The sequence below is a fragment of the Macaca nemestrina genome, chromosome 1, assembly GCF_043159975.1.
Source record: "Macaca nemestrina isolate mMacNem1 chromosome 1, mMacNem.hap1, whole genome shotgun sequence".
NCBI classification, from domain to species: Eukaryota; Metazoa; Chordata; class Mammalia; order Primates; family Cercopithecidae; genus Macaca; species Macaca nemestrina.
This window is the reverse complement of record NC_092125.1, coordinates 8,665,565-8,677,915: the sequence shown is the minus strand read 5'-3', so window position 1 is coordinate 8,677,915 and position 12,351 is coordinate 8,665,565. Positions and strand designations below refer to the sequence as shown.

Here is a 12,351-nt window from a genome sequence, read left to right as displayed (position 1 = left end):
GCTCTTAAACTCACTCCTGTGTGTCTACATCCTTGATTTCTTTGGCATGAGTCAATGAACCTCAGGTGTGACCCAGAGGAATGATGCTGCTTCGATATATTTGGTGCTTAAAAGTTGTGAGGGGCAGAGTGATTATAAGGGCTTTGGGATTGGGTACCTGCTTACAAGTGGCATGGACTTGTTGAAGAGATAATAAAAGAATCAAAGTGATTAATCACCAATTCAGACAGAATGTAAAAGCCCTAGATAGGGTCTTCTAGCTAGCATTCAGTTAAGCCCCAGTCTCCTGCAGTCAGAAGAAGACTCAGTTGTAAAAAGGAGCTCTGTTTCAGAGAATTGTGTATTCTCAGCTTCAGCAAGTCTCTTGTCCCAAGATTAGAACCCTAATAGGGAAGTAGAACCCCTAAAATTGGGAGAGGAGTACTTGGGTAGATGCAGTTGGAACTCTCAAAGTCCTCTGAGCCTGCTAGGTCTGTTGTTAGCCTCTTATCTCTGCTGGGGATCTGCTGCATTGGCCAAGGGAGGAAACAGAGTATATGGTGAAATCACAGCAGGAGCTGGGAGAAGGATGGGAATGTGTCCCAAGGCTGCTGTATCAAGGAAGAAGAGCAGGACATTACACTGGATAATGCTTATCATCATGGGAGCAGTCTCCTGTGATTCAGGATTTGAACCTGTGGAAAAATCCCCCAGGAATGGTGATAATAAGCTACTAGGATGATTCTTGGAGTGTCTCAAACGCTTTGATTCACACTCCATGAAATAGAAATGTAAGAACTTCCATGGTGCGTGATGGATAAAACTACCCTAAGGCTCAGAGAAGTGGGCGTGCCAAAGTGGGTTTGTTCTGTAAAGCTATGAAAACTAAACCACTCACCAACTGTGTTCCCAGGAAGGTCTCTAGTTACCAAAGCTATGATGCTTGTGTTCATGAGAGGGGTAGCAGCTCTAGTGCTCAGCAGTGCCATCATCTGTAGGCCAGGGATAACTGTAGGAAGAGATGCTGCTATAAAACTAGGTTCCCTGAGGGACGCGAGAATACCAAGATCTCAACATAAAATGAGCCAGGTTGTAATGTTTACCTTTCAGAAATGGGCACAGTCATTGCAAAGAGGGGTAGGACTGTAGTGGCACCCGTGGACTCCCAATTTGAAAATGGTTACTAGAACATGATGCTTCTGAAGGCAAGATGGATAGGGGGTTGTAGGGGGAGGGAAACAAGAAGTATTGCTTAATTTACACAGTCAAAATAAATCAGTAAAGGAAAATCAGAGGCAGAGGGCAGAATCTCAATGAAAATCGCAATCCCTTGTTCGGTTTCCAGATCAGACCTGAAACCCATTGGCTGAAGAAGTGGCTGATTCCTTATGACCCGGCAATACCAGGGCAAATCTATTCATTTGTTATTTCCCTACTTCTTAACCAGGGAGCTCTCAGGATGACTTTATTCAGGTAAATGTGGTTTGGGAGAGAAGAACGCTCAGCGCTTTTGAGAATTATTGAATACTGCGTCTGAACTGACGCCAATACCTGGAGGCCCAGTGAACCACCATGGCTCCCTACTAATGTAGAGTCATGTAGGGTCTGCTAGAGTCCTCCAAGCTCTGGCTCTCAGTGGGCCCACGGGTCCACAGACTAACCTAGTGATCCTTTCCCTCATTTCCAAATACGTAATTAGAAAGGGCACTCTTGGTAGTTTGAAGAACCCTCACATTGATTCTTGAGTTCTTAGGTAAGAGCTATCGCGGTGGAGAAAGACTAATGGAAGACTCTGAAGCTGCTCCCCAGCCTAGAAAAAAAGAGTAAATAAAACATGATGCTAATTCCAGAAGGAATCAGGGAAATGATGAACCCGTCAAACACTTTAGTACTGTAGCAGCCCTGGCTATATTTCCATTTACTTCACCATGCTGGCTCCTACGGAAATCAAGGGGAACATGGCAGGATGTCCCAGCAGTAGCCCCAGTTACTCCTGCTGCACTCAGTGTGATCTCTTTGCTAAAGCAGATTAAAACAACCTCCAGAACTTTACCTGGCAAGCGTGTTTTCTGTCATCCCAATAGGTGGGAGGACCAGAGGTAGTCTGCCTTCCAATGGGATGAACAGTTTATGTTTATGACCTTGTCCCCGGACTATGTAAGTTATTACGCTCTTGGTCAAAACGTAAACTGAAGGGACATTCTGTAAATCACTACACAGATCCATCATGTGATTGGCATCATGTAACAGGACCAGATGAGAAGTATGGGGCAAGTTATGCTGGAGGACTTGGTAAGCGCACACTCCATACACCTTAGAAAGTGGGCAATAAACCTTATCAAAATCCAGGAAACTTCTGATTCTGGGTAAGATCCATTAGACATATTTTTTTCCTATTCCCTCCACTAAAATCTGCAGATGTTATGTGTGTGTGTAAGTGTATACACTATATACACTATACCCTTTATAGACACCATTCTCTACTTTTTCTCACACAATATATACACTATACACTATATATATATTGTGTATATACACATGCACACACACATATAACAAACATATGAGGCTGTAGAAGGTGGAGAAAAGAAGGCAGACAAGGTAGAAAACTCAGGATTCAAGGAGTGGTATGGCAGTGATTTCCCTGGTTTTGTTTGTTTTGCCTTCTATTCTAGACTAAATACTAATGAAGTCAGTAACATCAATGGATACAAAAAACAACAACAAAAATAAGCACGGTTTGCCATATTTTGTTTTTGATAAGTTGAATGGGCATCTGCTCTGTGTGGGAAGCAGGGTGAAGGGGTGACAAGGTTGGGGATTAAGGAGAATTCAGAAGATAACATGATGAATAAGACATTTTAGGCTGCTCTGCCTATGCAGTAGGAATTCTTTATTCCTTTACTTTCTTAATAAACTTACTTTCACTTAAAAAGTTTTCATTGCATTATTTATGACTTGGTCTTATTGCTATCACTCATGCAGACATTAATAATCAGTGGTGACAGGTCATTCATTAAATAAGCTTTCTGGGAATATATACATTCTAAGTTGTTCACACAATAGCAAAAGTCATTTTCATTGACTTTGTAACTTAAAAATCAGTTGACCAACTTCAAAAACAAGTGAGTTGAAATATGTTAGCACACAGTGAAATATTCTGTCCCATTTAATAAACGAAGATGAACTATTTACTAGGAAGTTGAGTTTAATTCCTTTGAAGTCTACACAGTGGATCAACCATGTGCAATTTGATTCTGAATTTTATTTTATTTTATTTTATTTATTTATTTATTTATTCATTCATTTTTTTTTGAGACAGAGTCTCACTCTGTTGCCCAGGCTGGAGTGTAGTGGTGCGATCTTGGCTCACTGCAAGCTCCGTCTCCTGGGTTCAGGCCATTCTCCTGCCTCAGTCTCCCCAGTAGCTGGGACTACAGGCACCCCTCACCATGCCCGGCTAATTGTTTTTTGTATTTTTAGTAGACACGGGGTTTCACCGTGTTAGCCAGGATGGTCTCCATCTCCTGACCTTGTGATCCGCCTGCCTGCCTCAGCCTCCCAAAGTGAGCCACCACGCCTGGCCTGGATTTTATTTTTTATTGATAGTTGAGTTTTCTTGAATGGCAGATTAAGTCAATTCATAGAAAAATGCAGGCGCTGTAAACTAAGAAATATTTATATGAAGAAATGGTGGAACTCATGAGAAGTAAATGTGAAAATGAACAAAACTCAGGACAAGTGTGTCCCTAGTGCTAACGGGGAGACTAATGGTGGGCTTCCATTTGCTGCAGTTTCTCAAGGCTTCCTTGTTTAGTGTTTCTCATTCAGCCAGCACGTGAGAATACTCTGTCTTCAGCTGGTGGGGGATCTGGAAGAGGCTTGGAAGCTCCCAAAGACCAGGATTGAGGGCCACCTCCATCACTTCTGCTCCTTGGATGCCTGATTCTAATTATCTTAGAAGATTCCAGACTCCAAAGGAGATCATGTGACATAAGCCAGAGGTTGAACTCACTGCGGTTGAACAAAAACACTCTGAATCCACAGTGCTGTTTCACGGCTCACTGCAACAAGTTAAAAATTCCACTTTTATGGCACATCACACCAGGATCACATATAATCCTAGATTATCTTTATTTGTTCTATAATTTAATAGTATACCTATAAAATAATTACATTATACTTATAGCTTTTCTTCATTTATAAACAAAACAAAAAAATTAAATACAATTTGAGCCATTATAAGGTAAACTTTGTACATACGATAACCCCCAGAAGGAGCTTCACACTGCAGCATATCATATTGCTTTCATTGCTACACCCACAACTGGGTTCGAAGAGAGTGTGCTCGTGTTTGCATTCTGTAAGTTCTTACCTTAATCCCTCCCCTATCTGTGTGGGTTCCGTGTTAATCAAATGATAGGGGTTGGCTCTGCAGCTGGTCAGAGACTCTCCTCCACTCACCTCCCACTCCACCCCTAGCCTCCATTACAATCACGTAAATTTCCTTCCTTCACAGCTTTTCTGCTGCGTGTTCTGCCACCGAGTCAGACTTGAGGTTTTCCGCTAAATGCAAAAATCAATCCTGACCTTGAACACCCTTCTCTCCATTTTCTCTCTATCCTCAGGTTCCAGCCCTCAAGGATTTCTTTTGATTTCTGCCTCCTGAGTTCAGGCTGTATACACCCATTTATGAAACCAAGAGGCCCTCTGCAACAGTACATTCTTGCTCAGGTCTCATGGTGTTGCAGAAGTGACAGAAATGGACCTTGCGGTGCAGTGGCCTGAGATAGATTCACTAACCCACCCCACCCCAATCCTTGCTCTTCAAGTGAATGTCTCTAGATCCACCATCACTACCTAGTATCAGGAAGCCAAGTCCCCACAGCAGCTTGCAGAGGGTCCCTCTCACATACTAGGGAAGTGGCCCCTCACAGGAGCACTTGCTGGGGAATCATCAGTGAAAGGTTTGCAAAGTTTACTGATTCCCACCAATGGCAGCCTCATTCACATTTGTCAGATTCCATAAGCATTACTCACAGGGAAGCCTTCCTGGGGCAACTGAGCAAAGGGATCTAGAGGAAGTACAATTTTGCTGGAAAATAAGTTATGTCTACTTCCTTATATCAAGAGACCACAACATGGAAACTTCAATAATTCATTATAAAAACAAAAGGTGACCTGATGTTTGTTCGTCCCTTTTGAAGTCTATTCTTTGAAAAGGAAGCAAGTTTTGTGCAGAACAGTTCAACTAGATTACTATTCCATATATTTTATTCCTTATTCCCTTCTATACCACAAAGCGACTCAACTCCTTATATGTTTAAATATCCCTTTCTTTTTCTCTTTCTTTTAACAGGAAATAGTTTTTGCTTAGTGTCACGGCAGTGAAAATAGTATACCGCTTCACTCCACATATGCATATTCCACATTACAGGGGCTTTCGAGTTTCCGGTCATCAATCTCCCGACGAATGCCCCTCCCTATACCTATCCATCCCAAGCCAGTTTCTACATTGTGCTGCAATGTTTTAGTAACTTCAGTGAAATAATATTCAAAGTAAAAATCACGACTCCTCCCATCTCCCTGCCCAATCTAAAATAGGTGCATGACAGTGAATTGCTGACCAGGCATTTTTTTTTTCTGAGTAAAACACCTTCTGGGCAGATCATCGCCTGCTCTCATCCTTACTCAGAATGGTGCTGCAAGCCAGAGTCAAAACATGTGAAATAATACATGAATAGGTCTATAATACTTTTTAACAGCTCTTTACAATATACGGTCACTTATAAAACCAGCGTTAATATAGAGACCTTTGTGTGTGATAATATTCTAATTGCAGCAATAATAGCATGCACACCAGAGTTCATCTTTAGTCCACAAACAGGGGGTGGGGACAGTGAGGAAGAAGAGGCGGTGGTGACTGAGGGTGGGGGATTGTGCAGCCTGCTGTGCTCAAGGTTTCCCGGGAAGCCCACTTCGGGATCCAAGTGGCTCAAGTCGTCTTCTTGGTATCAGGTTTATTAGGAGACGCCCCTGTGCACCGACATATTTATGGAGGTTGTACATATCCCCATCACAGCAGCAGCCGAGGGCAGCCTGCCAGTCACAAGAATGAGCGCTTCCAGCCAGAGGTCCAGGGACCAGCAGGAGAGGTCTAAGGGGCAGCTCAGAAAAGTGACGCATCCTTCACTTCGCGCGGGAAGGGGGCGAGCTGGAGTGCAGGGGGCGGGGGCGGGGCAGAGAAATCCTTGCTTTTCCACATGGTGGAAACATCAATGTCGGATTTACAGTGCATCACCTTGAAAGGTCCTCTCTGACTGCTGGGTGGCGGGTGGTGGTTTTCCAGCATTTTCCTTCGGGCCTGATCCACCACCTGGTTTCGGGGGGCACAGGTGGGGCCCGGGGTCGGTCAGGAACACATCAGCAAAAGCTCCACTTGCGATCCACCTTTGTGACAAGGACACCGTCAGCCCTAAGAGACGTGCTTGCTGCTGAGGGGGGACACCAGGCAGCGTGAGAGTGGGCTCGGAGGGCAGGGACAGAGGTGGCGGCGGCGCCACCCAGCGGCCGGGCGCGCGCGGGGCTGAGCTGCGTCCGGCCCGGCGCTCACTGCTTGTCCGAGTCGCTCAGGTTCACGGACATGCAGCGGCACTGCTTCACCTTCTGGATTTTCTTGAGTCGGAAGGGTGGGTCCAGGCCGGGGCACTCGAGCTCCACGAGGACGGAGGTGACGCGCTGAGGCTTGCAGAAGGCGCAGGACTGGAAAGACTCCTCCTCCTTCTTCACGTGCCGCGGGATGTAGAAGGAGTTGCACTGGCCGTAGCAGAAGCGGTTGAGGATGGTGCGGCTCCGGCAGCCCTCCTCGCTCACCGTCTGCCGCAGCGGCTGCGTCTTGCACCAGTCACTCTTGAGGTACTTGCGCTCGGTGACCACCAGGGCCTCCTGGCTGGAGGCCAGCACCTCCTTGATCTGGTGCTGCCATCTCTCCGAGTTGTTGCTGCTGCCGTCCTTGTAAGGCGAGGGGATGGCGCCCGCCGGCCGGTTCTTCCGGGCTTCCGCCACCTTCACCAGCACGGCCACCAGGAACAAGGACAGGGAAAGCTTCCAGAACATCCTGCAACGAGAAAAGAGAGGGGCTGGCTGTGAAGGTCGTAGAGTAGGGGCTCGATCTTTTTTTTTTTTTTTTTTAATTTTAGACATGGTCTGGCTCTGTTGCCCAGGCTGGAGTGCAGGGGCACGTAGCTTGCTGCAGCCTCAAACTCTGGGATCCTCCTGCCTCAGCCTCCTGTGTGGCTAGAACTACAGGCTTGCACCACCACGCCCATCTAATTTCTTTTTATTTCTTTTGTAGAGATGGGATCTCACCATGTTGCTCAGGCTGGTCTGGAACTCCTGACCTCAAGTGCTCCTCTGCCTCGTTCTCGCAAAGCCCAGGGATTGTAGACCTGAGCCACGAAGTCTTTTTAATGCTGTACGGTTTTACTAGCAGTGTCAGTCAGGTGGGGCGTGGCTGACTGATGGCTGCCCAGGGGCAGCCGGAGGTGAAAAGGGATTCAATGGTACAAGTGTAGACAGTTAGGACTCCGCCCCAAATAATGCCTGGAAGGCAAGGAGGCAAACAAAATGGCCAGTAACTTATGCAGTAAATGCAGTTGGGAGACATACACATGCTGAACAGTTACAGAATTACAAAGCAAATGCTGGGAAGAGAGAACTCAAGCCAGTTTGCAGAAGTACCAATGATAGTTAATACTCAACATTTACTGTGTTTCACCATGCGCCTAGTGCTGGCCTAAGTGTACATCTCATTTACATGTATCTCTCATTCATCTTAAAAATAGCCTTCAGTTGGAAGTGGTGTTATGACCCCTACTTTACAGTGAAGGAAACTGAGGCTGGGGCCCGCAGAAGTTGAGTCATTTACCTGAGGTCACACAACCACTCAACAATGCCCAGGATTTGAAGCCAGCCAGGCATCTACCTCCAGAGCCATCAGAGTTAACCAGCAGACATGGATATGATTACAAAAATCAGTAAGTACAAAACAGAGAGAAGATGGGTGTCATTCACAAGTTTCTTTAAAAATGAATATTAAAGATAGAACTGGACAAAGGCTAGGAAAATTACTAGTTGCATCTGTATTATTACATATGAATAATAACATTAGCATTTAAGATCTGCACACAGATATTCAAATCATTCAAATGAGTCATAAATTAGAGTCTCCTAGTAGAAACCAATTCCCAGGTGTGAATTAAGAAATTTCCCTAGTTGTATTAAAACTGTCTGGTGACAATGCGAAGTTTGTATTAGGAGACTATGACACAAATTCAATAGGAATGGGAATCGGAGAGAAATTATTCTTACGCTATCTAAAACGTGGCTTGCAGGGGGTAAGCCAAAATCTGACTAAAGTGAAAGACAGACTTCAAAGTGTAATTCACGTTTTAAATTTTTGTATTTTTATTAGTAGCCCCAAGGAACACTAATACCCAGCAATATAGAGGACTCCGATCTCTTTTTACAGCTGTAGCCACCAATGTAGCTGTTACCAACATCATCCTCCTCTTTACGTTTACTCATTTCCTCTGTTTTACCATCTCTAGGACTCCATGAATTCCCATTCTTTTAACATGCATACCCTAAAATGGACATGTAACAATTATATATATATCTCATATGTATCATACAGTAATGTATATTCAGTTATGATGTTATTTTTATCAATCATGAGTATATAGAAATGACTAAAATCGGATATTAAGTATGTTAAATGTTTGAATATTTTACGTCTTACATATATCCATGCTAATGGCAATAGCGAATATTTATTGGTTCTCAAAGCACATCAAACACAGTTTCCTTTGATGTATAAACGTATTTAATGATCAGAGTTCTATGAAGTAGGTACTATCATTTTCTGCATTTTATGGATGAGGACACTAAGGCATTGACAGGCTGCCAAGATTCTACAGCCAGTATGTGAAATGTTTGAATCCAGGCATCCTGGCTCCAGAATCTGAGCTCTGGGTGAGTGTAGCTGCCTCTTTGTTAAAAATATTCACGTTAAAATATCTATGCTAAAATTATTTCTCTGAGTCTTAGTCTGTCTAAACCACAAGACGCCTTTGCATGCTACCTCAGAGATGATTCCTTTATTCATCAAGTATTCATGGAGCATTTATTCTGGAGTAAGCACTGTGATAGGCTCACTGCAACCTCTGCCTCCCGAGTTCAAGCAATTCTCCTGCCTCAGCCTCCCAAGTAGATGGGATTACAGGTGCGTGCCACCAGACCTGGCTAATTTTTGTATTTTTAGTAGAGACAGGGTTTCGCTATGTTGGCCAGGCTGGTCTCGAACTCCTGACCTCAAGTGATCCGCCCGCCTCGGCCTCCCAAAGTGCTGGGATTACAGGCCACTGCGCCAGGCTAGGGCAAAGTTCTCACAGGGTCGGACGAGCCTTTACAAGATCTCCCCTTTCCCCCGCATCTCACCAGCCTCCTCCATCCTCTCTCCCACTTGCTCACTCTGCTCCAGCCATACTGGAAACAGCCTATCTGTTTCTAGAATGAGCTTGGCATTCTTCTGCTCTAGAGCCTTACCTTGTCTTTCTCCCAAATGTCTACTTGGCCTTCTTCCTCACAGTCTTCAACTCTTTGCTCAGTTACCACCTGTGTAGCAAAGGCTGAGTGTTACCTTCACCACCATCCTGGACTTCACCATCTCCTCCTTCCCTGCTTTATCTTCCTCCAGGGAACTTATCATCTAATGAGATAGTATTTCATAATCTCACTTGTTTTTATTGTCTGACTTTTCTCCTGGGAATGTAAGGTCCAAGAGAGAAGTTCTGCCTGTTTTGTTCATTGCCATGTCTCCTGCTCTCAAAACAGTGCCTGGTGTACACTAGGCACTCAATAAATGTGTTAAGGCCAGGCGCGGTGGCTCATGCCTGTAATTCCAGCACTTTGGGAGGCCAAGGTGGGTGGATCCAGTGAAGTCAGGATTTGAGACCAGCCTGGCCAAAATAGTGAAACCTCATCTCTACTAAAAATACAAAAAATTAGCTGGGCGTGGTGGCACACACCTGTAGTCCCAGCTACTCAGGAGGCTGAGGCAGGAGAATTGCTAGAACCCAGGAGGCAGAGGTTGCGGTGAGCCGAGATTGTGCCATTGCACTCCAGCCTGAGCAACAAGAGTGAAACTCCGTCTCAAAAAAAAAAAAAAAAAAAGTGTTGAATGAAATATGGATACTATATGGGTCATTGCCTTCAACAAGCCTGTAATTAAGAAGCTAGAGAAAGGCGTACAAATGACTGTGTGACGAAGGTGTATCGGAACAATGGCCTGGGTCCTCGCGGTAGTGATCCTGTGACCAATGACATCTGAATCACCTTACTTTACGGTGCACGTTCCTGGGCTCAAGAAGCATTATTTTTTTTTAAAAAAGTTTTAATTAAATTTGTTTTAGTTTTTAATTTGTGTGGGTACGCAGTAGGTGTATATATTTATGGAGTACATGAGATCTTTTGGTACAGGCCCCAAAGCATTCTGAGTCAGTCGTGTTGGGGTGGGTTTCAGATCTGTGTTTCTAAAAATTGCCTCACATAATTCTGATGGGATCCAATGGCCACAAAAGATAGTGAAGGCAAAAGGAAAAAGCATTGGTTCTACCTGGAGAAAGAGCAGGAGGAGCCTAGGAAGTCACAACTAAGTAGGTCCCCTAAAATCTGAATAGGATTCTCAGGGCGATGATATGGGCAAAAGCAAAGGGGTTTGGTACTGTCGATGACACTGGGCAAAGGGAGTAAAATTAAAAAATTAAAAGCAGAAAGGAGAAAAAAAGGAAGTTTTTTTTTTTTTTTTGCGAAAACATTTTGTCCAGCACAATTATTAAAATTTTAGTGCCTCATTTTTAAAGGGTTTTTCTCATGCCTCCTTAGTTCCACACATGAAATGTCATATGAAAGCGGCCACGCTTCCAGCTGGCTCAGGCCAAGTGTCGAGTGTTGGACTTGCTCAGCTTACATAGCTTATTATATTTGTGGAATGATTTGTGATCTCAATAGCCTCTTAAAAAGAAAGTATTTTGGTTCCATTTTAATAATTTCCGAAATTATTAACATTCTGAGTAAACATAACCAAGAATTTGCAAGTCCCAGCCAGGAAAGAGTGACAGAGTCAGTCTGGTCCTCAATTCCTAGTTCCAGTAACAGCTTCACATGTATGGTTGATAGGCTCAAAAATGCACGCTTTCCTTCAACAGATCCTAGATCTTATCAGAGAGAACAGAGCTAAGACAGAGCTAACCGAGCTAAATCAGATCAATTTAAGGCAAAAACGGTTAGAGCCAATAGTATTAGATGTGGTGATGGGCATTCTTTGAACTCATTAACATGTTTTCAAAACATCTGGCCATCATCCTTGGAAGTTGTGTCTCATGGGAAGCTAAGCAAAAATGCAAACCTTCGATTTTCAGGAAGGGGGAAAAGAGGTTGAGGAAATCTCGATGACTGGGCCAAGTCAGTCTCTTCTCTCTTTCCTGTCCTATATCTCGTTTCTTTTCTCCTTCACACATAGCAATGGTAAGATGGCCAAGGATCTGGCATCTCACTGTCAGACAGGTGAGTAGGCTAGAGGTGTTTGGCCATGGTGACCCAGAGCGATTGTGAGGCTGTATCCTCCTACTTCAGAGCATTAAGGCAGTTGAGCCAGCAACTGCTAACAGCACCTACACTGCTGGCCCTTGGCTGTGCAGGGTTCACCAGGGGAGAGAACGTGCTCGCCTCTGTCAGTTCGCTAACCATCCCTGTGCAAGCATGTCAGTGGCCTCGCCAGGACCTGAATTTAGCACTTTATAGAAAGTCCTGCTCTGTCCTGAACCACTTTGCTACTCAAAAAAATGGTTGGCACACAATTAACCTCTCAGGAATGCTGCCACCCTTGCCAGTAACGACAGCACGAGGATACTTCATTTTATTCTCACATCTTGTATTTGGCTTGTATCAGAAGAAACTCATAAATAAATCCTGTTGGTTCTATTAACCATCTTTCTGGCCTGATGATGTTCTCAATTTGCAAGGGGTGCCAGGACTATAAATGCTGATGGTCTAAGCAGACTGGGTTGGCCAAAGTTGGTTGTGCAAAAAGAGGTAGTGGAAGTGCTTTCCTCTTAAGTGAACGCCCTCGGGCCTGGCCTCTGTAGATACCAGAATAAGGACTGCACAGGCCAAAGCAAGCTAGTATTTAGGCAGCTAAAGAATCAATCACAGGCCCCTTCTATCAACCATTCCTAAAAGTGGCAAGACCTGAAGAGGGGTTCTACAATAGGAGCTTGACCAATAAAGCTTCCTGATTTCTAGGAAAGAATA

The 12,351-nt window shown here is 44.4% G+C and overlaps 1 protein-coding gene across 2 annotated transcripts in view; it reads right to left on the bottom strand.

The window, feature by feature from the left end:
* Positions 1-2,857: 2,857 nt before the first annotated feature.
* LOC105474640 (gremlin 2, DAN family BMP antagonist) overlaps positions 2,858-12,351 on the bottom strand; it is a 126,753-nt gene continuing 117,259 nt past the window's right edge. For both annotated transcript variants that reach the window (XM_011729457.2, XM_071073791.1), the window contains exon 2: positions 2,858-7,096. In XM_011729457.2, the coding sequence (XP_011727759.1) occupies positions 6,589-7,095 (507 nt within the window). In that variant the 5' untranslated portion in view covers position 7,096 and the 3' untranslated portion in view covers positions 2,858-6,588. The remainder of the gene's footprint in view (positions 7,097-12,351) is intronic.